The sequence below is a fragment of the Manis pentadactyla genome, chromosome 8 (assembly GCF_030020395.1).
Source record: "Manis pentadactyla isolate mManPen7 chromosome 8, mManPen7.hap1, whole genome shotgun sequence".
Lineage (NCBI taxonomy): Eukaryota > Metazoa > Chordata > Mammalia > Pholidota > Manidae > Manis > Manis pentadactyla.
The window spans coordinates 139,569,903-139,595,830 of NC_080026.1; the positions used below are offsets into that span (position 1 = coordinate 139,569,903).

General features: G+C 50.1%; 1 protein-coding gene across 4 annotated transcripts in view; it reads left to right on the forward strand.

Annotated features, from left to right (window-relative positions):
• The window catches only part of PPP2R2D (protein phosphatase 2 regulatory subunit Bdelta), a 34,101-nt gene extending 11,973 nt beyond the window's left edge, over positions 1–22,128 (forward strand). The window contains exons 3-10 of one of the 4 annotated variants that reach the window (XM_036923733.2): positions 3,822–3,919; positions 7,506–7,671; positions 8,073–8,185; positions 10,943–11,120; positions 13,997–14,161; positions 15,811–15,980; positions 16,053–16,144; positions 21,589–22,128. In XM_036923733.2, coding sequence (XP_036779628.1) covers positions 3,822–3,919; positions 7,506–7,671; positions 8,073–8,185; positions 10,943–11,120; positions 13,997–14,161; positions 15,811–15,980; positions 16,053–16,144; positions 21,589–21,868 — 1,262 coding nt within the window. In that variant the 3' untranslated portion in view covers positions 21,869–22,128. The remainder of the gene's footprint in view (positions 1–3,821; positions 3,920–7,505; positions 7,672–8,072; positions 8,186–10,942; positions 11,121–13,996; positions 14,162–15,810; positions 15,981–16,052; positions 16,145–21,588) is intronic. The other 3 variants (XM_036923725.2, XM_057506492.1, XM_057506493.1) reach the window with 3 other exon arrangements.
• Positions 22,129–25,928: the final 3,800 nt, after the last annotated feature.

Sequence of the window (25,928 nt, forward strand, 5' to 3'; positions counted from 1 at the left end):
AATTTGTATACTTTTTTAGTAGAATTTGTATAATTCTATACAAGTAGAATTTGTAATTCTATGACAAATCTTGGCTATGTCAGTATTACATTGACTGTAAATATTTTTCTTTACTGAACTAAAGTCCAGGCTTTCTTTTTCATTACAAGCTTTCATTTCACCTAGTACTCATGATTGCCTGATTTTTACACATGCTTAGTTCTTGTGTCCATGATGCTATTTTTTTAAACACTCTTTAGCAGATCTGTGGGACACTAGCATGACCGTCCCAAACCCAGCAGGCGGCCCTAGCCCTTCTTCCCCCAGACGACCTCTCCTGGTGGGTCTCCTGCTCTGGGGCTGCTGCTCTGTCTTGGGGCTTTCTTTCCTGTTGTTGGGATGTTGCATACTCATCTTCCTTTCCTTTGGCTTTTTAGCTTTTTGCCATATTGCATCTTCAGAGGTTTTCTGAGAAGAGAATTTTGTTGTTTCGCTGTTCACATGTTTGAAAACATCTTCACTCATCCCCCAAACCTGAGTGGAAATCTGGCTAGATATAGAATTATACTTTGGAAATTATTTTTTCTCAGAATTTTGAGGATGTTTAGTATTCCACCATTTTCCTTCCTTCATCCCTTCTTATGCCATCTGATTCCTTTGTATGGGACCTGTTTGCTTTCTCTGGGCTATTTTAGAATCTCCCTTTGTTGCTCCTGGGGCCTACTTGAGCCCCATCAGCCTGGGAGCACATGTGCTTCTACTCCAGGAGACGCTTGTCTTATGCCATGGATGGGTTTTGCCCTTCCTTTTCTCTGCTGTCTTCCTGAACCTTGTTAATTGGCTGACAGGATGACAGGACACCTAACCTGGTCCTCCGACTGTCTCTCTTTCCTGTCATCTATCTGTCTCTTTGCTCCACCCTTTGAAGAGGCCTTGAGTTTTAAATCATTACTATTACATTTGAATTTCAGAGAGCACTTGTTTTTCTTTTCTCAGCGCATGCCACTTGTCTTATGGACTCTGCTTGGTGTCGTGGTATCTTACCCCCTTTCCTGCCTCGGGCTGCCACCCTGGGCCAGCTGGTCACAGTGCCTCAGCACTCGCCTCTCCGTCAGACACGCTGACAGGAGCGCTGCCTCAGAGGCTGCTGTGACGCGCACTCGCTTCACGCAGGGGTCGAGTGGGATTAGAGTAGCACCAGCACCTCGCAGGCACTAGGCCAGCATGGGTTGCAGAACTCCTGTTGGCAGCGTTGGCTACCTGAGCAAGCTGGTCGCTTTTCTTTGACATTTTGTTGCTTGGTCTCTTTCCTCTGAGTCATTTTGTTTTAGCGTTTTTCTCGCCCATCTGCAGATCCTGAGCCATCGGTTCCTGTTTAAGATAGAGCCGCTCTGAAGCCCATAGGCAGTTCTGTGAGCAGGTGGGCTTTTCTGCTGGAGGTGTCCCTGTGGGTGGTCAATTCCCAAGTGTTTGAATCTTGAGGCCTTTTCCCCTGGGCTTTACCGTTTGGGAGAGGAACCCCCAGGATGGTGAGAATGAGTCACTCCTGGAGGCCAGCATTTGGGAGGAGGAAGTGGACACAGCTGTGTGCTCCACAGCTTGGGGGCCCTGTGCTTCTTCAGAGTTCCTGTGATTTCCATGCCCAGCACCCTGTTCAGAACCTGGCCAAGGCCCCCAGCTCATGGAGACCTGGGCCCCTGTGCATGCTGAGCTTGTCACCATGCAGTCCCCACTCCTCTTGCCCCTTGCCAGTATCAATGTTTGTCCGGGCCTGTTCACACTTGCCTTTTTTGTCTCCTTATGGTACTTTTGGTGGGGGTGGAAGGGAGGTCAAGCACAAGCACACGCCCACCCTGGCCTGGAAGTCTGAGATGGACTCTCAGAGGCTGCATAGAGGTCTTGACTGCGACCTAAGCAAACACTTAGCCAGCAAGCTCTGCATCGGTCAGTTGGCTCCCTGACAGCAGAGCCTCCCAGGTGCGGCTGTTCATGTGTCCCAAGGAGCCTTGCTTGCTGTGTGGAGAGCCAGCGCCCGGAGGCGCCGTCAGTATGTGCGCAGGGCTCCCTGGCCACAGGAGCAGAGGCAGAGGCGCGTCACCGTGCAGCGCGAAGTGATTCTGAACAGTGGCTTGTGCCGTGGTCAGTGCTGTGTTCAAGCGCTCAGCATTAGCCTGGTTGTGTGACATACTACCCATCAGATTAAATTCTTATTGGCAATTTAAATTTTACTGGTTTTGTAATTTTGTTAGAATTTAGTTTGTGTATTTTTTTCTATTTTAGAGCTCTTCTAAACTCTGTAGAGGGTATTTCTGATTTTAGGTTCATACATATTTACATACCTTAATGAAAATAATTTCTCACCACTGGCAGTCATGGGACTTGTTCTTTTAAAAGATTCAGTCCATTTTAATTAAGTTCAAAAATCACTGACAGAGCTAAATATCATTAATTATATAACATTCTATAACCCCTGAGTATAAATGACATAGATTTAGTCCCTTTTAGTCCAATGCAGAATATTTTAGTTTCATTTAAATAAATTGGGTTATTCTGAGTAACTAAATTTAAAAAGTGACACTTCTAACAAGAAGCCTAATCCTTTCCCCAAGTTTAACTGAAGATTTAAAAGTAAGGAGAGAGAGAAAGAAATCCAGGCATTATAACTTAGCATGTATTTAAGGTAAGTAAGCAGTGCCAGTGAGGAAGGACCTGTTTTGCAGAAAGCCATAGGTTAACAATTACTTGATTCATATTTGTACATACCTTTAATTGTATTATATTAAGGTTGCTTTGGGGGGAGTTTTTAAAGAAGTTTCAACTTTGGGGTCAGTTTCTTATTAGTGGGTAGATTGTTTATAATAGCCATTTAGCAGTGTTCGTCTTTGAACACTCCTGACATCAGTGGGACCGTGGCCCTGGCATGTGCAGAGTGGTCGTTCTCACTTGTTGATAGGACGTGCCCTTTGAGTTGGTCCCTGAGCAGCAGGAGTGGGTTTGTGTGATCCAGCCCTTCCTGCGAGTAGCCAGAGATGCCATTTTTCAGGGGCAGCTGACTAGGGCTAAGAGTCCAGTTGTGGCCACGGGACAAGCTACTGCCGGTCCCTGGAGGGGCAGAGCTAGGCCTCTGTCCTTGTCCAGTAAGCAGTCAGTGCCCCCGAGCTAGAGAAAACCTCTCTTCCTCAAGAGTCCATCATGGGACCTTTCTGTTGATGCAGTGGTCAGTGTTGGTCAGCCTCTAATCAAAGTACCGGATGCAGGACACCTAAGGCCTTTTCCAGCCCTTGTTTGGTTTTTCGCCCCTTGTGAGCCAGTGTCCAAGTCCTTTGGGTTGATAGTATTGGAAATCTCAGGGGTCTGACCAGCAGTGTCTCCCTCGGTCATGATGTCATCATTATCACTGGCAGTGACTTTATCCAGACAGTGTAGTGGAAGTTGCCTGTCTATACAGAAGCCAACAGGAAGTGAATAGGTGTACCCTATAAAATTAGGTGGCCGTCTTTCTTCTTGGATCGATTTTTTTCCTTTCTTTTCTTTTTTCATTTCAAAAAATTAATTTTCAAAATTTCTACCCTGTATCTTTATATTAAGACAGCCCTGGTGTGCCAGGGACCCAGCATTAGATCAGTTGAGCAAAACGTGTAAATCGATGTGTGCTCATGGGCTCTGGGTGCCAGAACCAAGAAGCATCTGCTTGGTGATTAGAAGTTTCCTGGGAAAACTTTGCTTTATCCAGGGAGAGAGTTTTGTTTTGTCTTTCTTTGATCCTTCTTATTGATTTTTGATACTCATTGTGACTCCTCAAAATCATAATCTGGTAAATTGCTTCTGTATTTTGTTGACAGCTGACATCATCTCAACTGTTGAATTTAATCACTCTGGTGATCTTCTTGCAACAGGAGACAAGGGCGGCAGAGTTGTTATTTTTCAGCGGGAACAAGAGGTCAGTAATTTACAATCCACAAACCAAACGGAATCATTAGGCCCCTCTCACATCACTTAGAAGGAAGGAGGCACAATTATTTTCTCAGTGTCTGATTTCATTTAGATTCAGTTGTATCACATTAATTGCATAGAATCTTCTTTCAAAACTTAGCTCGAGTGGGCGAGCCCTGTGCTGCAGTGCACTGCCGAGCCCGTTAGGCCCCAGCACCCTCACCTTGGGGGTCGAGTCCTTGCGCCACCCGCAGGCTGTGAGGGGACCAAAAGAAAGATGGGTGGGGGCCTTGTGCATTTGCTTCTGTCCTTCCTGTAAAATGAAGTGCTGTCTGTGGAAATCACTTAACAAGCCTGAGGGGGTGCTGGCCCCTGCCCTGGCCGCACGTGCCCCCGGCAGCCCGGGCCCCGCCCTCTCCCTTCCCATCAGAGGTGAGCAGCACCGCCTCCTCCAGCCCCTCCGCCAGGAGGAAGGAGCCCTTAGAACTTGGCCTTGGAGGGGTCTCTGGGTGGGTCCCACTCGGGAGCACTAGTTCTCAGGCCATCCCCCTTTCTGGAGCTGACGGGAGAGAAACGCCCTCGCAGGAGCTGTGCCTAAACAGTAGGAGGGAAGTAGAATGGGGACTTGCCCCCCACCCCCGTCTGTCTCTGGGGAGCCCCCTCAGCTCTTCGCGCAGGCTGATGCAGATGCGCCAGGCGAGCGCGGCATGCGGCTGGGCCTGGGGCCTCCCCAGAGTCTCTGTCCCGCTGTTTCCCGGTAGGGTCGAACGGGGCCCCGCCCTTCCTTTTCTGTTTCCTGGCATATCAGTGGGAAGTTACATTTTTATCTCCAAATTCTACTCTCTAAATTTTTGTGGTAAAACTTGGGTATAGAGGCCATCCATCAGACCCTGTGTGAAGCAATGAGTAGGCCCTGCCACCAGAGCTGGGGCACGAGGGGCATCGGTAGGAGGCGAGCCCTGCGCCCTGATAGAAGGGGAGGGTCGCTCGGGTGAAGGGGAAGGGGTTCATAGGGCGCCCCCATCTGTCATTAACGTATACCTGGTGCAGCTCTAATTTTTATTATGTCCATGTAAATTAACATTTTTAAATACCTGTTTTCTCTTGATTTGGGATGGTGAGAAATCTTTTGTGAATATTGTGAGTATTGTCATTAATCTCCTGAATCCTCAGTTTGCTGAGTTCGGGATTCTGCATTCCAGTCCCAGAGGCAGATTGTCGCAGTGCCACCTTAACAGAACAATGTACTTGACCCTTTTCAACACAAGTGGTATTTGAGTGTCACTATCAGCAGAAGGATTATTTAACAGTTTGCTTAGTCATAAGCATCTTAAGTTTAAGAAGTTCATTTTTACCTCCTTTCAATAATGTCCTTATAGAAAAGGAAATTTTTCTTATTTTTGTGGGTCATTGTTTATACCTAAAAAAGACTAGCTTCAACTGTGAACTAAATTGTAATAAAATCAAAGCATCTTGTTATGAAGTGTGTTGGGTATTTTACTGTTTTGAGAACCTGTTACCTTATGTGTTTAGTTAAGATGTGTTAAGTCTTTGTCGTGGGAAGCAACAAATTCATACAATGGCAGGTCCCTAAAGTGGCTTAATTGATAAACCTGACCAGCTGCCACTTAGTAAGTCCTGGGTGACTTTTCTTTCCATCATCATCTTCTTATTTTGGTTAATATAAGAACAGCTTTCATATTCCATCTGCTTTTAAGATACTTCAGTGTTTGCTTTGTATAATCCTCCCTGGACTGGCATCCTTCCAGTGAGAATGAAAGTGTGAGCTTACTGTGTTGTCACCCACAAGCAGGGACCCAGGCAGTGGTGCCACAGCAGGAGAAGCCACTGTGGTGGAGCCGGCCCACTCTCAGAGGCCGCAGGAGACTTCAGGGGTGCCCGTGTGTGCATTTCGGAGCCCATGAAGCGTAGAGGATTGCTGAAGGGTAAAGCTGTGCCCTGCCAGTCAGGGAAGGTGCAGGATGTAGGGAGCCCTGGAAGGTCTGCCTAGGCAGGAGGCAGGAAGCACAGTTAGCACGGGGACTGTGCAGCCTTGTTCCTCTTCAGCAGCAAAGGCCTCTTTCCAGGGCGCTCATTTATTTGCAGGGCGCTGTGCCCTGGGACTCCAGCCCCTGTGCAGAGCCCTATTTATGTAGTTCGTCTGCATGCCTGCAAGCAGAAGCTCTCCACCTTCCTCCTCTCTGATCATGCTCCGGGGCTTGGGCTGTCCGCTGTCCTGCTGGGAATCTAGTCGCCAAAGCCCCGGTGTCCTGGCAAGTTTGCCTCAGAGTCCAGTCCTGTCACCTTGCCTGTCCTCGCCTCTCCCTGGACGGGGCATGAAGATCACTTGCTGCTTAGGGCCCCTCCAAGGCCAGCCTGGCTCCCTTGGTGTTGGACAAGAGGGGCTTAGTGGTGGACTTGTTTGGGGTGGTGGCAGAAAGGCAGGTGGTGCAGCCCCAGGAGGGTCTGCCCCATCCTTGGGGAGGACACCAGGGTCCCGGGAAGGGTAGGCAGCTCTCAGACATGGGCGTCTCGCTCTCCTGACTCCCTGCTCTCTCTTTGGTGTGTAACATTTGAAGGCACGGAGCCAGCTCCACACACACTTCTTTCAAATAGTTCAGCTTCATTTTGTTCATTTGTGAGTTAAAAGTATCTGTTGGTGTGTTACCCTTTTTCGTAGCGAGGGTAGGGTGGTATGGAAGGAGACCAGTGCAAACAGCATTGACCACGACACAGAACACACCTGGGAAATCCCATAGCGGATTTCCAGGTCCTGCTAGTGGCTTCATATTCCTTCATAAAAGAAGAGAAGGCCGGGGACTGGGGGACAGGGCGGAGCCCCCCATCTTACCTGCCCACTCTACTACCAGGTCTCGGGTTGTCCTCCTTCCTTCCCAGGGTTGGTTTTCATTTTGAAAGTGGCATATATTTTCCCAGGCATGATTTCCTGTTTTCATGACAGTGTATAGAATTAGTCTTGTGTGTGTTAAAAATTTGCATGAGAGGCAGTTTACTATGGGTATCTTCCCGTGACGTGCCTCCCCCATGCAGCCTTGTGTCTTTGCGCCTGTGGGTTCGTTCATGGTAACGGCTGTGTGGTGTTGACGGTATGACACTGCCGTTCAGCAGCCTGCCTCCTGGGTTTGCTCAGGCGTGGTGGCGTTGGCCGGCTGTCACAGTGACTGCAGTGCCCAGCCCTCGGACCTGCTCCTGGAGGGCCTGGGCCAGCCCACAGCCTCCCCACAGGGCCGAGTTGCCAGTATTTCCACATCTCTGGGCCCTATGGTCTCCCAGAACTCCTCCCCTCTGCCTGTGCAGTACAGAAGCAGCCCACCAGGGCAAGGGCCAGGGCATCCATGCAGGAACGGCTCATGCTGCGTGTGGCCGGCGAACCCGGCAGTCCCTGCTCTGGAGTGGATGCGTAGGAGGACAGAAGGGCTGAGAAGTCATCTTTTTTCTTTTTTCAAGTAAATTTATTCTGAGTGTCATCTATTTGACTTTGTTTTAACTTAAAAATGCATGTGGTCTTGTGATACTAAATTCTTCTCTGCGCTGTACTTTGTTCATTGAAACAGCTTCATGTTTCCTTGCAGAATAAAAGCCGCCCTCATTCTAGGGGAGAATATAATGTTTACAGTACCTTTCAAAGTCATGAACCAGAGTTTGACTATTTGAAAAGTCTAGAAATTGAAGAAAAAATTAATAAAATTAGGTGGTTACCACAACAGAATGCTGCTCATTTTCTACTCTCTACAAATGGTAAGAGCTTTTTTTTTAAGTGGCTGTATTTACTTTAGGATTTGGTTTTTAATTTTCTGTGTGTGGGTTCCTTTGTATTTTAACCCTTTCTACAAGTTGTTTATGCTTCAAACATTGAAGGGAGGGTAAGCTGTTAGCTAGGTAGCAGGTGATAGGTTGAAAACTTGGAGTACGCACACACCCAAACCTCCCAATATTACGTCACTTAACTCTGCATATGTTTCTACATCTTACTGTAGGAAATAAAGAGTTCATCCATAATTATAATTGGAAATAGTAATGTTCAAAGACCTCTAGCTTATAAACATAGAAGAACAGAGTTTTCTAATACAACACTCAACTAATAGTCGCACATGATGAAGTTTTTCTTTTAATATGGAGCATGGGGTTTTTATTTCCAGATAAAACGATTAAGTTATGGAAAATAAGTGAACGGGATAAAAGAGCAGAAGGCTATAACCTGAAAGACGAAGATGGACGGCTTCGGGACCCGTTCAGAATTACAGCACTGCGGGTACGCGGTAGTTTACTCACACTATCCAATGCTGTGCAAAAATTAATCAGGAACAATGCCAAAGTCAGCGGTTCAGAGAATGGCGTTACGTGATATGTTGTGAGGTCTGCCCTCTTCATTCATGAAGGTTATTTGTAATAACAGTCATCATTTTTATGTATATGTGTTAAAAATTCCTCGTGTTTTCACAAAAGTAAAAAGTCACACATTATCTTCAGAAAATATAGTAATCCTAAAGAAAAGACTAGATTTAATTCCACAACAGGAATCTTTTTAAATGTATCAACTGTCTTTCACTTTGAAGGTTCAGAATCGTATATCGGTAGGGCAGAAGTCCAGCTGAAACTCAGAATTGGCCCCTAGAGTTGCAATAGCCTAGGTCTCCAGTTGAAGGGGATTCAGTGGGCCCCTAAAGTGCGTTTGCAGTTTTCCATTGAATTTCCTGAGCTAGCTAAGGCCGGTCTCTGTGTTCGGGATTCTCTGCCTACCAGTCCATGAACGTCATTACTTCTATTTTTTTTTTTTTTAAGATGTCGATACACAATCTTATGAAGGTTTCACATGAGCAGTCACTGTCCATCAGCATAGTAAGATACTATAGAGTCACTACTTGTCTTCTCTGTGCTACACTGTCTTCCCCGTGCCCCCCCTGCATTATGTGCGCTCATCATAATGCCCCTTAATCCCCTTCTCCCTCCCTCCCCACCCCCTCCCCTTTGGTGACCACTAGTGCCTTCTTGGAATCTGTGAGTTCATCACTTCTTTTCTTAATTAGTAAATTCTTCACTCCCTCTGGTGTGCCTTAGTACAAGATGAAATGACCAGGTTGATACCTGGGTTTTTTCACATTTTAACATTTATGAAATAAAGTGACCCTTAAAATCTTAGTGTCTTATAATTGGCCTGTAGGTGTACCCCATCAGTGGGATGTGGTACGGGAGGTTACACAAACTTGAACCAAGCTGAGACACAGTCCGGTAGGGGGCACCAGGCAGTGCTGTGGAGGCCCCAGAAGCAGGGGCTACGCTCAGGATAGCTCAGCACCCCCTGGACAGCTCCCTGGTGCAACTGAAAACTAACCTGGTTTGCTTTTTAACTGGGCTTAAAACTTGTTAAAATGCTGCCTACCAGGTGAAGATCTGGTTAGTGAGCCCGTGCACAGGTAGCAGCGAGGCACTACAGAGAAGGCCGATATGGCAGTGTCCCTGCCCCCCGGACACTGGTCTGCTTTCATGCCGTTCCTTCAGTGGTCCTGTGCAGGGCGCAGGTCAGGTGCCAGCAGGAGTCGGGAGGGGGCATGCAGGACACAGCCGCAGCCCGTCCGTGGAGGCAAGGCTCCAGCAGTTAGGATAGCAGTGGCATGCAGTTGGGCAAGGGGCGACCACGGCATCCTGTGGCCTCTTAGGTTATCAGTGCCACCATATTTCCAGGGGTATGAGGCTGAGAATGCTGTGTAGTTGCTCAAACCTAATTTATAGACCCTCATCCGAACCAAGGTGTCTGGTCCAGATGCTGCCACTTTGCGCCCAGCAGTTGCTAATAGCTTCTAAGTAACCACTGCTAGAGGAACTCTGGCTTTACAGCCACCAGCTCAGGAGCTTCTCATTTTAAACTGTAGGTGGTCGTGGATGGGGCGGGGCCTTGCAGGGCAGGCCGGGCACTTCTGCCGCCATCCCTTCCTCCACTCCCGCATAGGGACGCAGTCTTCCTTGACACCCCGTAGAACTGGCCCTTCCCTCTCCAGTGAATGCAGTGTGTGCTTAGCACTTGACTGGGGCAAAATAAGGGAAGTATTTTCCCCTCGTTTCATTTTTACAGAACTTTGGCTGGGAAAGACTTAAGTGGAGAGATTCTTTAGCCTTTCCAGGCGTCCCTTTTGGTTTTTACAAAAAGAATACTATTATTAATTTTTGGTTTTGATTTGAAAGCTTCTGCTTGCTTCCTGCCAAATGCCAGTGACGCTGGGCCTTCCTTCCTTCCTTCCTCTCACTTGTGGACATGTCCTCAGACTGTGCCCTGCCTCTGGCTTCCATGTGTGCGAGGGCCAGGCCCTTCCTCCCGCCCCGGCTAACTCCTTGATGCTGTTTACACCAGTGTAGATGTCCCGACCCCAGGGAGCCGTCCCTGACCACACAGAGGTGGGGTTTTTGTGCCCCCTTTTTTTTAGTCTTTTATTGAAGTATACATACAAAGAAGTGCCTCTGCCTCATAAGTGAACGGCCCCATGAGTGTCCCCAGACTGGGCACGCCCATGTCACCAGCACCAGATCAAGAAATGGCATCTCCCAGCTCCCCAGGGCCCCTTCTGAGCCCTCCATCCCTTCCCCCTCCAGGAGAGGCAGGCGCCAGTTCAGGGGAAGTAGGAGGCCCGTAGCCAGGTCCCACCGTGAAGATTGCTGTCAGGGAACTGGTGTGGTCACCTTGACAAAGGGAGTGGAGTGAAGCCGCACCCATGGGCAGCGGTGCCCCAGAGGCAGTTTGTTAACTGCTAGTTTAATCTCCTCTTCAACAAGAAAGCATCAGCCCCCATGATAGCTGCTGGGCGGGATGGCAGGATGGCTCGGAGCTGAGGGAGCCGCGTGAGGCAGCGTGAGGCCGCGTGAGGCCTCTGCAAGGCTCCATGCTTGGCTGTTTGGGTATCACCTGCACAGAGCTGTTACTTGGCTGTGGTATAGTTCGTTCCTTTTTGTTACCTACTGTAAATAATTTTGTGTGCTGTGGTCGTTGTTTTGACTTCCTATTTCCTTCCATTTTTAGGTCCCAGTATTGAAGCCCATGGACCTTATGGTAGAAGCAAGTCCACGACGAATTTTTGCAAATGCTCACACATATCATATAAATTCCATTTCGGTGAATAGTGATCATGAAACATACCTTTCTGCAGATGACCTGAGAATTAATCTATGGCATTTAGAAATCACAGATAGAAGTTTTAGTATCCTTCATCAGATGGAGATCTCGGCATTTTTTGTAGGATTGTTCCTCAGATATAATCCGCAAGTGCATTTATACTCCTGTATCTCAATCTTGGTTTGCTACACAGCAGCTGGTGATATAAGTTCTCTATGATCTAAAGTGTTTGTTCCTAAAACTAGAGACTTCTTTCTGTCTTTGGGGAAAAAAAGTCTGTCTTTTCTGTTCTCTATAAATGGGAAAGACCTCAAGTCCACTGCCTCTGTGGTTGAATTGGAGGCCATTTTAAGTAGTGTGTATTTGAAAGTTCAACATTGCCTGTTTTTTTTGGTTGGTTCTTCCTAAATTTGATGTAGATAATAGAAGAGAAAATAGTGACTTCGTTAGGACGTTTTATTACCCAGCCTGAGAAGTGACCGATCATGTAAGAATTCTGTTTTAGGGGATGAGCTATTTTTCAGAAATAGTAAAAAATTCATCTCTTTTGAATGATAAAATGGCACTCTTGTTTTCAAGATGAATATCTAAATCTTTCTGGCTAATCGTGTTTACAAGTCACTGATTTCTAGCAGATGAGAGCCCAGTGATGCGTACGCACCCCGCGGCTTCAGGCAGAGGCCCCGCACTCGGGAGCTGCGGCTGCTGGCCCTGGCGCTGAGGCTCAGCGGGGCAGGGCCCACGCTCACCACCCCCGTAAGGCGTGGAATCTCGGGGAGTGGGGTGTGCATGGCTTCTTCAATCCCAGCATTTTACACTCCTTTCTCAGCACTTGGTCTTCACCTCATGTGCTTATCAGCCTGGCTCCTCACGTGTGAAAAAGTGGGTAGCAGTGCTCATGCCCGAGTGGCACTGGCAGGGGCACACCTGCCTCGGCAGCCCACCGTGTGGGTGTCTCTGCACACAGCAGCTCTGTGGGACCGACTGCCAGTGCCCACCCTGTTCCTCTTGCTTTGACTTGGCAAAACTTCCCAAATTACAAGGTCATACCCTTGGCCCCTGTTTTTTCTCTTGTTCTCCTTAAGCCCGTATGTGTTTAATCATTCTTCCTTCTGGGAACACATGACCCTTTTGAGCAAAATTCAGATTTCAAAGGAAGATTCTCCGCTCCGAGGCCTACCCTTTGGAAACAAGCAATTATCTGCGGGTGGTTTGAGGCAGACCTGTCCAAGCCATTTTAAAATGTGGGCTCATGCCCTTCCCAGTGACAGTGAAGTTGCCAGCGCTAGGGAGGGTCAGGAGGCCTGAGTGCAGCCTGATGACCTTGGCATCAAGTCACTCGGTCTCTGAGCCTTTCTCCTTCCCTCAGATGGAGGCCCTGAAATGTGCCTCCTGGACCGTGTGAAAGCTCACACAGGTGGTGGGTGCAAAGAGCTCGGCACCCCGCCTGGCGGACAGCAGCGAGCCCTGCGGGAGCCTCACCTTAGTCTGACAGGGCCACTTTCCCCCATCTGTGGGAATACAGATTTAGAGCCGCAGAAGTCACTCACACGCCCTTTATTACATGTGCCCCTCTCCGGAGCGGTAGGTCCCTCTCGGTTCGTCACGGCAAGCCCCGGCCACACGGAGGGCTGTGCTCCTGCACTCTGACGCCCTCGGGCTTGGCCCCTGGGACTCCCGCTGGATCAGAGCTGTGCAGCACAGGTCTTCGTGCAGACTGAGAGATGGGGTGTCCCTTGTGTCTGTGCACCCTCGTTCTCAGTAGACCGTTGGCTTTTTTAAAAAGTAATTCAGTGAAGCCAAAGTAAGACAGTTCTTGGTTTCTTTCATTACTGCCGAGTTGGACTTCTATTAATTTAACATCCACTTCTGTGTGATTTGTTAATTATACTTTTCCTCCTGTTGGAAGCTCAGTTTTCTCCTGAATGATTTGTGACAACCATACATAAAGGGCTCCTGTAGTCCTATCTTTCACTGCTTTTTAAACATTTGTCACCTGATGATGCTTCAGATGGCCTTCCTGTGCCTGAGGTTGTAAGACATACATGCTTCTATACTTGTATCTGTTAACACTTCCAAAATGCCCGTGACCGGCTCCCATGAGAGACACAGGTCTGTGCTTCCCCTGTGTGTGTGGCCACCTGCCTGTCCCGTCTGCCCGCTCTGCCAGCCATCCCCCAGCATGCCCCGGGCTCCTTGGCCTCGGCTTCAGCCCAGACCCAGCTGGGCCCTTCGGGGAGCTCGCGAGCTGGGGTGCTGCTCTCTCTGCTGCAGGCGGTTCCTCCCCAGCCCAGCAGTCTCCTCCTGGGCTTGCACTGACCTGTCCCCCAGAACCTGCTGGGAGCTCTTCTCTGGACATTGGCCGTGGGTCCTCCGCCCTGCGCAGTGGCCCTCTGGGGTCCCCGCCCACATCTGACACCCTGTGACCTGAGCTATTATGTCACCTTCTTGGTTGTCTTGGAAAGGTTTGTCTGGGTCCTGCTGTTCTATCTTGGCCCAAAGCCAAAGTCTGCTCTTGTTCCTGAAGTTGATCTCTGTATTTGGCCACTTAATATGGTAACACTGTTCTATGTAGAACAATCTCTTGATGGCAGATACTTGGAGAAGCAGGATCTTGGCAGTTCTTGTGTGTGATTGCGGGTGTAAGTGCGGGACTTGGATGCAGGTGGGAGCTTGCCCCTCATCTGGCTCACTGAGTATGCAGCGCCTGCTGTGAAAGCCTTTTCGTAGAGCATTAGGAGCAGCTGCAGGTGAAAGCAGGCCTTGGGTCTGTGCAGGCTCATCACTAGGCTCCAGTCAGTGCGGTAACATCTGCTCATGGGCGTGCTCCCCTGACATGCCCTGCGCGCTGCCTCCTGTGCATGTAGGTTCTGAGGCCCAGTGGGGGTTATCTCACCTGCTGTTTGCTTGGCTATGGACTTAAAACCCACCGAGCACTCTGCCTTAACTGTGCACCTCCAGACATTGTGGACATCAAGCCTGCCAACATGGAAGAGCTGACGGAGGTGATCACTGCAGCCGAGTTCCACCCGCACCAGTGTAACGTGTTCGTCCACAGCAGCAGCAAGGGGACCGTCCGGCTGTGTGACACGCGCTCCTCGGCCCTGTGCGACAGGCACTCCAAGTGTAAGTCCTGTGGCTTAAAGACGCCTCATTCCAACCTCTGTTCTCCAAACACAAGACCGCCTGCAGAGTTGGAGGCTGCCTCTGTCACCCCTAGACCGGGGCCCACATACAACCCTGCCTTGCTTGTTTCAGTCCTGGTTGCAGCCCTGCTGGAGGCCATTGCTGATGAGAAGTGGAACGTGGGTCCTGCTTCCCACAGGGCCACCCCCAGGCGTGTCCTGCGTGGAATCCCAGCGCTTCATCCTGGGGCTCCCTGGCTGGGTCCACTGAGAGCAATGTGTTGCCTCTCCCCTCTGTGTTAGGTTTCAGCTGAGGCTGCCTGAGCGCATTTCACTCACGGCTGTTCTCAACCATTGGAATGGTGGTGTTCCCAGGGAGCTTTGCTAGACTTGAAGCACTTCTCTCAGGGGAAAGCCTGAGCTTTCATCCCTGAGCCTTGGAGTCCCTGTAAGTGAGGAAGCCGTGGTTTTGTTGCAGTGTTAGCTGTGAAGAACAGGCCCAACCTCACGGGAAGCCGGTAGCATGCGTGTCACATGGGGGAACACCCATGCTGGGCACTCCCTGCAACAGACGGGCGACCCTGTCCAACTGAGCCATGGATCCCCAGCCCCGTGACATCCTCCTTCAGGGTGGGCAGTCTGTTGAGAGTCTCCCAGAGAAAGTGCGAGGCAGCAGACTTGCTGACCAGTTCTCAGGGCCTTCGTCGTGCATTGAGGTTAAAATGAGGTGTAAGGGCTCTGTCACCCTTGGAGAGCCCTGCAGTGAAGGAGGAGTCCTGGACGGCCTGTCCCGTGTCTTCAGTAAGCGCTTTAGATGCTGAGAGTAGTTTTGTCAGCAAAGAGCTTGGTATTGCTACCAGTTTGCTTAAAATTAATTTCAGATGCATAATTAAGAAACGTGCAGGTTTCCACATTTAAAATAAATAAAAGCTAAAGCAGCTTAAACTGAGAGAAGTACAGACTTCCTGGCCTAAAGTTTCTTGAGTGCAGGTGTGACCATGTGCTAGGGGACTTGGTGGGCTGGCTGAGCGCAGAGGGCCGTCAAGTTATTGCTGAGAAGGGAACGACTTCAGGAAAAAGACAGGCTTGCTGAGGACGTTCAGAGCCTTTCTGAAAGTGGCAGGCAAGTCTGCCCAGGGGGATCCTGGCTGTTGAACAGCGGGGACAAAACCCTTTCCCAGCTGGCTTTGGAGGTGAGATGTGCTGGTTGTTAAAATGAGGCAGACAGGCCAGGGTGGGCCACAGCCTGTTGGCACCAGGTGCTATGAAGATGCATAGACTTTGTGCAGAGGCAGTCTCGGTGTAATGCCGGGGTCCTCCATCAGGACCCACACCAGTGTCCTGAGCTGCTCCAGGTTGCAGCTCAGAGCCCCATCTGTGGAGGTGCTGGGTCCCAGGCTAAGGTCATGGACCTGTGCTTCTGATGCTGTCCCTTGTCACCCGTCAGTAAGTGGCACTCAGTGTCTCCTAAGCCTCTGAAGCACAGAACTCAGAGGCCAGAAAACATACAGAGATCAGAAAGAGGATTGGGGGAGGCTTGAGTAGCATGGAGGTTGTGCCCCTCTGGGGTCTTGGGAGGGCCAAAGTCCTACTTTAACGTGATTTGTTCTTTGATTTTTTAAACAGAAGCTGAAATGTTGTGTTTTTTAGTTTTTGAAGAACCTGAAGACCCCAGCAGTAGATCCTTCTTCTCAGAAATAATCTCCTCCATCTCAGACGTAAAATTCAGTCACAGTGGTCGGTACATGATGACCCGAGACTACCTGTCGGTGAAGGTATGGGACCTCAACATGGAGAGCCGGCCTGTGGAGACCCACCAGGTGAGGCCGCCGCCTGGGGGCGGGGCCATGCCTGCCTGGGATGCTTCCTAACTGTCCTGTGGTTTCTTTAAGGTCCATGAATACTTGCGAAGCAAGCTTTGTTCTCTGTACGAAAACGACTGCATCTTTGACAAGTTCGAGTGCTGCTGGAATGGCTCAGATAGGTAAGGCGGTGTCGTGGGGAGCAGCCCAAGCAGGCGGGCTCTCCCGAGGCCCCTCCCACTCCTGGGAGGCTGCCAGAGCAGAGGCCAGCGCGGGGCACTCGGAGGCCGACTAGGGCCAGAGCTGCAGAGGAGGTTGCTGGTGAACCTGCTTTCTGGGCCACGTGTGTGATGGTGATAGGGTCAAGGTGAAGTAGGACGTCGGGCCTTGTGTTACATATAATCCATTGATTAGAGAGTAAGCGTGGAAGTAGGTTCATACTGGCTGGTTTGAAAGTGTTTAGTGAATGATAATTCACTTTATTTCCAAGATGGGTGAAAAGGAAGGAAGTGAGGAAGTTGCTTACTGTTAAGTATGTGGACTGGCCACGTTCTGCCTTTTCTGGAAAATACCCTCAGTCATGCTTGGACAAAAAGTGGAGATGGCTGGTCTGAGATGCTGATTTAATTCATGATGTTCTGATACACTCATGATTTATCCTTTGCACATTCCTTAAAGATGGTAATGCAGACACTGCTAAGAGTTATGTCTTTAATATTACACAAAAAACTTAACATTGCAGTTGCTGGAAGGAAAGCATTCGCTTTGTCTTTAGTAGAACTTCACGTAGCACAGGGCTCGCCTGTGACGTAACTGAAGAGGCGGCTTCGCCACCAAGGGCCTGCGGCATCTGCGGGTCATGGCTGCAACACCATACATCTTTTCACATGCATGGTTGAGCTCACAAATAAGGAAGGGACATTTCACCACAGCCAGCAGTGAAGACAAGCGGAAGCCAGAATGGTCAAGAAACCCTGAAGCCCTCGGCTGGCCTGGGGGGTCAGCTGGTATAGCAGCCACACCTCAGGAGTAGCAGCACAGGAGTGGTCATGACCTCAGAGCCACACGAGGTGGGCAGTTGAAACTGGACCTTCATGGAAAAGGCACCCATCTGCATTCAAAGTCTCCGGGGAGATTTGTCTGTCTGAGGCCTCAGGGCTTGAGTGGATCAAAGTCCCCGGATTTATTGCCATAAGACTGCCCTCTCCCACAGGGATGTGGGGTTTGTGTCCGCACTGGTCGCATGATCTGGAAGAGCTAACTCAGGCATCAAATTCCACCAGGTGTCAGTGCTCTGGGCGTCTGGGAGAGCCACAGTATCCAGGTCTGGGCCTTCACTCTGCTCACAAGCTGACAGTCTACCTCCTAGCATCTCTGGATGCTGGTTGACGATGGGGGCACCTGTATCAGAGGCAGAACTTTGTTCCCCACGGCACAGCAAAGCCATGAGCTTCATGCTGGCGCCAGTTTCTGCTGGAGTGACACAGACCTGGGCAGATGCCATGCAAGTAGTGGGGGCTGTACCACAGCTGCCACAGACTAAGCTTTGGGGGACCCTCGGCTCACACAGAAAGTGGTAAACAACTGCACTTGAACTGTTGTGAACACAGCCCCAAGACAGGGCCAGGTTGAGAGAACTCAAGACTCACGCTCATGAGGCCCTCTGAGAACATTCAAGGTGCCCACACCCATGGCGGACCAGCTCACGGTTTCCCCAGATGGAAATCAGCTAAACATGAGCTCACAGGTAAGAGCCGCCAAGTGGGGAAATGGAGGAAACCATGGAAGAAAGCCAGCATGAAAAGTCAGCAGAAACAGCAATGGGACTTAACCTCTGAGAACTGAGATATTTAAATCGTACAGAATATAAAAAGAGTGATGGAAATATTGTTGGATTAAAGGAAGGAGCAGAAACTTGAGAAAGAACACAGGACTGTCAAAAATGACCTAGGATATTTGGGAAAGAATCACACGTCTTCTAGAACTGAAAAATGGAACACTTTTTTTGTACAACATAATTCACTGTATGAATTTAGTAGGAGAGCCAGTGCAGCCAAAGAGAACTTGAATTGGTGAACTGGCAAAGATCAGAAAGATTTTAAGATCAGCTCTCCTGATGCAGCATGCAGCTGAGAGAGCCAGAGAGCAGAAGTGTGGAAGGTCAAGAAGCACAAGGACAGGGGCGGGGGCACCACACATTCAGAGGGGAGGAGTCTCCAGAAGTAGGGGCTGTGGAGAAGCAAATTTTGGTAATTGCCGGAAACCCTCTGACTGATGAGAGTGAATGCCCAGAAGTCCACGTGTGCACTGTAGTGGAGCTGGAGGGCACCCGAAGCCAAGGGAGGACCTTAGAAGCAGCCAGGGGGAAAAGCTTTTGCCTTCAGAGAAAGGGTGACTGAGAGCAGCCTTGTCAGCGCAGCCCTAGAGCCAGAAGGTAGCAGCGCCGTGCAGCTCACTGTGACCCCATCCCCCAGCCTTTTGCGCGCTATGGGGAAAGCTGCTGTCAGCCTGGGGCCACGCGTGCAGATACGCGGGCTTGGAAGAATGTGCGAGGGATCCAGGTGCTTCCAGGTGGAAAACCGAATTTGCCATAACAGGAAACTCATGAAAGTGAGATCTAGAGGGATTCACTCAGTGATGCCTTTCCAGGGAGAACAAATGGGACCCCAGAAGAGGAGTCTGGGACCCCAGGGAGACGGCAAGCAGAGCAGTCCGTGAGGATGTGAGCGGGGCTCAAGGGACGTCCATGCGGCAGGCCTGTGTGGATCTGTCCCGACCGGTGGTCTGTGCAGGCGATCACAGCGGGAGCCCTCCCTCACCCCACACAGCGGGTGCTCTCTGGGGACCACAGGACTCACTGAACAACAAGGCCGCCAGAACCCGAGCGATGAGGGAAAACACAAATTCAACTGTGCTAACATTTAAATGTCTGCATATGAAAGGAAGCAGTGAGTGGAACTCATGAATTAAGACAAATACCCTAACTGTGTAGAGCGCTCTAAGTTAGCAGGAGGGTGGCGGTCAGCTCAGGACTTGGGTCGACAGCCGGGGAAAAGGGAATAAAAATGCTCGGCCTCATAAGTCATCAGATTGGAGGGATAGGTGCCACGCCACCCCACTGCCATCTGTGCCCATCAGAGTGATGGGAGTGTCAGGGTGGAGGTGTGGGGGCTGACGGCCTTGGCCACGGCCGTGCTTTGAGACGCTGGTAATAGCAAGGTGAGCTGGACTGTCTCTTGCATACAAATTACATTCAGAAACATGACCCAGCGAACACCTGAAACAGCCTGTGTTGTTAGTTGAACAGATGGGTATTGTCTCTTCATAAGGTGAAATAGTGAACAACAGTGGACAGCCAGTGAATTAAACCAGTTTGCCCTTGAACAATGCCCTTTCAACATGTGGTTGAAAATCCACAAAAACTTAGCTACCGTTGTCCTGAAGCCTTATCAGTAGCATAAGCAGTAGATTAACACACATTTTGTAGTCTATTATATACTGTATTCTAGTAATAAAGTAAGCTAGGGAAAATGTTCCAAAATGTCACAAATCTCAGAAAAAAATTCCCAATACATTTGTTGGAAAAACCAGTGTGTAAGTGGACCTGCACAGTTAAAGCCCTGCTGTTCCAGGGTCAGCTGTACATGTAATCACATGGGTGGTCTCACAAAGATAATGAGCAGAGAAAGCAAACTGGGGAAGAATACATGTGGTTTGATGACTCATCGGACATTTAGAATATGTGACATTTTGTTTCTAAGAATATGTAACCATTCAGAATATGAACTTGTATAGCAATGATACACATAATAAGCAGTTGCCCTAGCAGGGGGGGGACCTTATTGGTCAGAGTTGCTTATGGGCACGTGGATATTCATTGTATTATCCCTTATGCCTTTGGCTTATCTGAAATACTGCAAAATACCTGTAAACCATCCTCCCCCAGGAGCCTCTGAAAGCTTTCCTGTAAAGTTACTTGTTCATTCACCCTTGTGAACATTTCCCTACTTCTTGCCTGGAAGCTTCTACTGAGGGGTGGGGTGAAGGAGGGACTGCGCTGCCGGGCGGCTCCGCTGTGCTGCGCCCCATGCTGTCCAGCACAGATGCGCGTAGCTGTCTGCGTGTGTCCACTTCAGCAGCGTTCAGTGGTATTGCCACCTGGCCACGTTCTCTGGAAGGTTCCAGTTTATGGGGTGTGGAACAGTAGGCTGGTGGAAATACCCGCTCCCATACAGGCATTGTCAAGATTTCCAAAGTAGTAATAAAACTGGAAACTGGTCTGCTTTTATTTCTGCCATGCACCGCAGTTCTAACCAATGGTGATAATAAAGTACTCCTTCCTGGAAAAGTCTTCCTGGGCTCTGGTCTGAGTAGTCGTTGCTCATACAGTCGAGTTTTCATATGGTAGATGTCAGCTTCAGATGACAGCCGTTGCTTGTCCCTCTGTGGACACTGTATTCTGTGCAGAGACTGTTCCGGGACCCCCGCCTACACGTGGCCCTCAGCCAGGCAGGACGCAGGCGCAGCCTCGCTTGGGTTCACTTAACGCAGTCGGTCTCCAGCCCCCGCGCTGCTAGGTCCCTGGGGGTGAGCCCCCGCACCCAAGTGAGGAAGGGTAGCTGTGGGCAGTTTTTCTTTTCTGAGTTTTATCTTTTTTTCTGGTGCGAAGCTTTAGATGTGGTTGACCAGACACGGAAGTATTTGCACACAGCCGGGGTCATCCCTGAATCGTGGAAATAAAGCACAGAGCTTTCCGTGGTGCCTGGAGTATCGTCCTAACCAGGCAGTGACGGACACATAGGGAGGATGTGCGTGTCCAGTTGGGAAACTGGGGGAGAAGAAGGCTCTTACCCGGTCAGAAGCTCTCAGACCAAAGATCGAGAGCTGGACTCATTCTGAAGCTGTGGGTCAAGTCATGGCTACATTTTCTTTCATTCAGCTGTTTTCCTCTCATCTTTGTAGAAAAGACCAGAGGTTTTTTTTTTACCTGTATAGCAGATATGTGTCATGATGACGTGTTTCAGTGGAATTTTTGCTGCAGAAAAAGCCATGAGATCTAATCCTGAAGAAATAAGGTACAGACAGTATTGCAGCATCTGGACGTATTGGGAAATGGGGTCCTGCTTTCCTCCCATACTTACCCCAGTGTTTGAGATACCCCGAGTCTTTGTGTACCTCTTGTTTCATGAGAAAAATCTTTTTGAAATTAGAATAAATTAAAAAGCATTCTTTGATTACCGGAGTGAAGATATGACGACAAATCTTGACTGATACCTGTTGAACATGAATATGTGGAGATTAGCTTTGAATCATTGACAAAGTACAGAGGTTAAGACTTGAAAATACACTGTTACTTATGACTAGGACAGACGAATGTGTAGAGGTTTTTTGTGGTAAAAAACAAACAAACATTTTACCAACATAATTTTGTATATATGAAGTTCAAAAAGAAATTCTCACTGTATTTCTCTCCTGACCATTATTATTTGTCTCATTTCTACATGTACTTTGGTTATGCTGTGGAGGGTACGGGACAGTGTCCACACTGTGAGTCCCGTGGGGGCCCTGATGCTGTGGATGGGGTTGAGTGCCTTTCTGCTTAGACGTGTCTTCTTGTTTTGAACAGTGCGATCATGACTGGGTCTTACAACAACTTCTTCAGGATGTTTGACAGAAATACACGGAGGGATGTCACCCTGGAAGCTTCCAGAGAGAACAGCAAGCCTCGAGCCAGCTTAAAGCCTCGGAAAGTATGTACGGGCGGCAAGAGGAAGAAAGACGAGATTAGTGTGGACAGTCTGGACTTCAATAAGAAGATCCTCCACCCAGCCTGGCACCCCTCGGAGAGCGTCATTGCTGTAGCCGCCACCAATAACTTGTACATATTCCAGGACAAAGTCAACTAGGCTACACAGGGGCACTGTGTCTGGTCTCACAAAGTAAGCTCACTGCCTCCTGCCAAATGGAAGGCGCTCCCCTCCATGCCGCGGGGGACGCACTGTGCGTCCTCCATGGGTGGGAGGCTGGCCCCCATGCAGCCCAGAGGGGCCGCTTTCTCTGCCAGGTGAGCCACATGTGTCGCCGCTCACACGAGAAGCCCACTCAAATCAGAACTGATGGACAGTGCTCAATAAAGGCCGTTACTCAAATAAATGGATTTACTTAAGTCTGAGCCTTCCTTTGCAATTCATAGACCAAAAACTACCACCCAAGAGAACAGTTGTCATATATGCCATCTCTTTGTCCAGCTCTTTCCCTCCTTTGCGTTCATCCTTGGGCCCTGGTGCACGTGCTGCGTGACTCTCTGCCCTCCCTTTGGCCTTGCGTTCAGCCCCAGGGCTCACCGTGGACGAGTAGATTTGGCCAGAGCAGACCCAAGGCAGCTTTAGTGCCCCCACTGCGTCAAGCATCGTGCGTTCTGTGCAACCACTTGATAAAAGCAACACACTGGGAAGTCTTTAAATCCAAAGTGTTGCCTTTGTTTGCTTTAACTGCATATAAAAATATCAGGTATAATTATGCTTTGGAACAATTTGAGAGAAGTCCTTTGTGACCCAAAAGGTAGACGGTGTGCAGTACTTCAGACTCTGAACGTCTCTCCCAGACTCTTGGGACTTCTCCGCTGCTGTGGACACTGCCCCTGACATACCAGGTAAGGCCGGGGAAGCCCTAAGTGCCCACCTTGGGGGAGACAGTGTCAGGGAAGAGGGTTCAACAGCATGTGCTCTAAGTTAGCGCCCGGTTTAAAGTACACCTCAAAGTCACTGCAATTGGAAACAACATTCTTTCTAAACCCTTTTTAAAAGTATGTCGAGGGGGGTGTACTTTTTAAAAATTGCAGAAGTCCTATATATGCATGCTGAATTTCATCTTGTATTTCAGCCAGCAAAATTAAATTATTTTAAATATGTAATGCACAGCATCTTGGTGGTTTATTTTAAAAGTAGTATCTTTGGTACCAGAAGTCAGGGTTTGCCAAATAAGGAATACAGAGGCGTAGCAGCGCCGAGCGGCCAGCGCCTGCCGGGTGTGCTCCACAGGCCGGCCTTCCGCCCTGCCCCCCGAGGCCAGGTGGACTTTGGTGTCCGAGACGATGGATACCTAAGAACAAAATGTTCTCACTCATCGCCCTGAAACAGTGTGCCACTTCAGTTCACATTAAGTTAGAAATTGAGAGTCTTAATTTATTTGAATTCAAAAATAATTCTTACACTGTTCATTGGTTGTGACACAAATTTATGAATCTGAGATGTGGAAGAGAGTTGCTTTAAGTATTATTCAATCCTAGTCCTTCAGAAAAAAGTCGTAGTGAAATGGGATTGTATATAGTCAACTATTTTGACCAAAAGTTTAATAAATTTTAAATGTGTATCTGGATTTGCACTGTGTATTTGGACAACTTTTTCCATCTTTCCTTTAAAAAATGTCCTGTCAAATAGAAAACCAGTCTGGTGCATCTCGGAGGGGACAGAGCAGAAGGTAGGCGCTGCGGGGCGGCGGCTGCGGCTCTGGGTGCAGAGTCCCTGGTGGCATCGTCAGCTGGCACTCGAGTCCCGTTCCGGCCTTGACGCTCCTCGGAGGTACGGCCCAGGGCAGTGGAGAGTGCGAAGCTCCCCCTTAGGAGGCTGCGTGGCCTCCCCCAGCTCTCTTCCCTTTATACTTCTGATTCCACTGAAGCCTTTTTCCTTTCCAATGGGTGACAGTCCTTTGGTTTCCAGATTTCTGTTTCTTGTTTATATTCATGAAATGCCTGTCATTTTTCTTCTAAAAGGTTCTAAACCTTTCCCCTTTTCTCTGGTTTGAGAAATTTACTTGCTCCTGAAGGTCAATTCTGTGAACTGTTCTCATTCTTAGAAGTCTGTGCTCCTTAGAATTACTTGAAGCTTCAACGCTCTTAAGACCAGCTTTGTTTACATGTGGATTTAGACTGCGATTTTCTTAAAGAAAAGTTGAGCTTCTGTAAGCCAGTACAAGACTAAAAAGCATCATAATGGATCAGGGGCATTAGTGACGGGGCAGCGTGGTGAATGTCGTTCTCCGTCTGTTCTACCTACATACGGCCACAACACCACCATGCTCTCCACGGCCAGAGGCCATCCCAGAGCTGTCACCTGGCCAGCGTGGTGTGTCCAGTTCCTGGCTGGGCTGAGCAGAGGGCCCTGTGTTGCTAGCATTGCATTTGTACAAGGAATTGTCTGCAAGACTGCATAAAGCAGTTGGGCAGAATGTCAGAATTGGCACTTGACTGTCTTGCAAACATGTCCACAGACTAGCAGCCTCAGCGTCACCAGCAGGATGGTGGCACCGAGGTCAGGAGCGGGAGGCCAACAGTGGGCCGGGGCTCTGTGGGTGAAGGGACACTGGTGCCTGCTGCCCGTAGGACACCGGGCTGTGCTCAGCCCTGGTCTGAGGGCAGGGTTCTGCTCCAGGATCCCAGGGAGGGTGTTAACAGGGAGGGAACATGTCCATCATGAACTGTCCTCCTGCCAGGAGAGTCCCGGAAAGTATGGGCATGAGCTGCCACGGTAACCAGGGCCCGGCCTTTGGGCATAGGTGGAGAGGCAGCCGGCACGAAGGCATGGGGCTGGGAGGGGCCAGAGGCAGAACTTCAGGGGTCTGCCTGCTGCCCACGGGGGGAGGCCCGTTTGTGTGGTCGGCTCAGACCTGCCTGGCCAGGCTGGACTACACTTCCCTTGGGTCCCATCCTTGGTGCAAAGGGGCTTGTGTGCAGGTTGGAGGCCACCCAGGAAGCTGAGCACATGACCCCCTTGGGCTTCTCTGTGCGTGTGGTCCTGCAGGCTTTGTCGCTGGGTGCAGACCAGATTCCGGTAAAGGGCAGCACCCGCCTCCCTGCCACGCACACAGGCCTGACCATAGGGAGCAGTGGGGTCTGACTGGCATGGATGGCAACAGCCCCTGGCACCGGGTGCTCGGTGCAGGCATGCAGGCACTGGGCTGAGCACCACCCTGAAGCCAGCGTGGCAGGCCCCAGGTGGACACAGCACGGCCATGGTGGTGGGTCTGGATCTGAACCTGCAGAGATGACAGAGCAGGTGCGTCCAGGTGCAGGGGCCACTTGCACACCCCGGAGCTTGACCTTGATAGTCTAGCAAGCGCAGTGTCCTCGGAGTTGTGAGGAGGGAAAGAAATGAGCGTGTGGAGCTTGGTGTCGTCTGGGCCTGGGGCTGCTTGAGGCTTGCCTCCTGCCTGGCCGCTCCCCCTCCACATGTGGTGCCACTGAAGGCAGAGCCCCCGAGCTGCGTGTCTGAGGCAGGGGCAGTCATGCCGAGCAGGGCCTGGGCAGCGGGCTGGCCGAGGTCACATGTGGCCAGTGGACCTGGCTCGGGCTTTGAAGCACGGAGCTGGCAGGCTTGGCCGCGTGTCCCCAGCAGGCCTCTGCGGCCACTCCAGCACTCGCCCCCAGGCGGCGTCCTGTTACTCTTCACTCCGCTGCTGGTTGAAGGCACAGTGAGGAACCGAAACCCGTGATTTCTCCAGAGATCACCGTCGGTGTCTGGGTGAGTAACTGGAGGTGGCTTCCTCGGTTTTTGTTTTCCATCTGGTGGTTTGAAGGTGTTTCTGGTAGTGGGATAATCTTCGGTTTGGCAAGTCTCAGGCCTTGGGCTTTGTAGCCCTTTGCCCGGCACCCTCGGGGCGCTCCTCCCATACTAGCAGCTCAAACGGATGCGGGATGCTGGTGCATCTGCAGGGACGCAGAGCCCAGGCCCCTCCCGAGGTGAGAAGGACTGCACAGGTGTGTGGCGTGGCTGCCCCACCAGGCGGCACGGGGAGGTGGCTGGGCCAAGACTCTGGGGGGACGCCAGCTCTGCGCAGGGTTGGCGGGGGGTCCCTGCATCCCTCCCCTCAGCTGGGAGGCTCCGTCGGGTTTACGGCAACTTTCAAGATGACTGTGTCCCAAGACAGTGCACTCGTTTGCCTCAGAGTTCATTTAGAAAACTGCCTTTT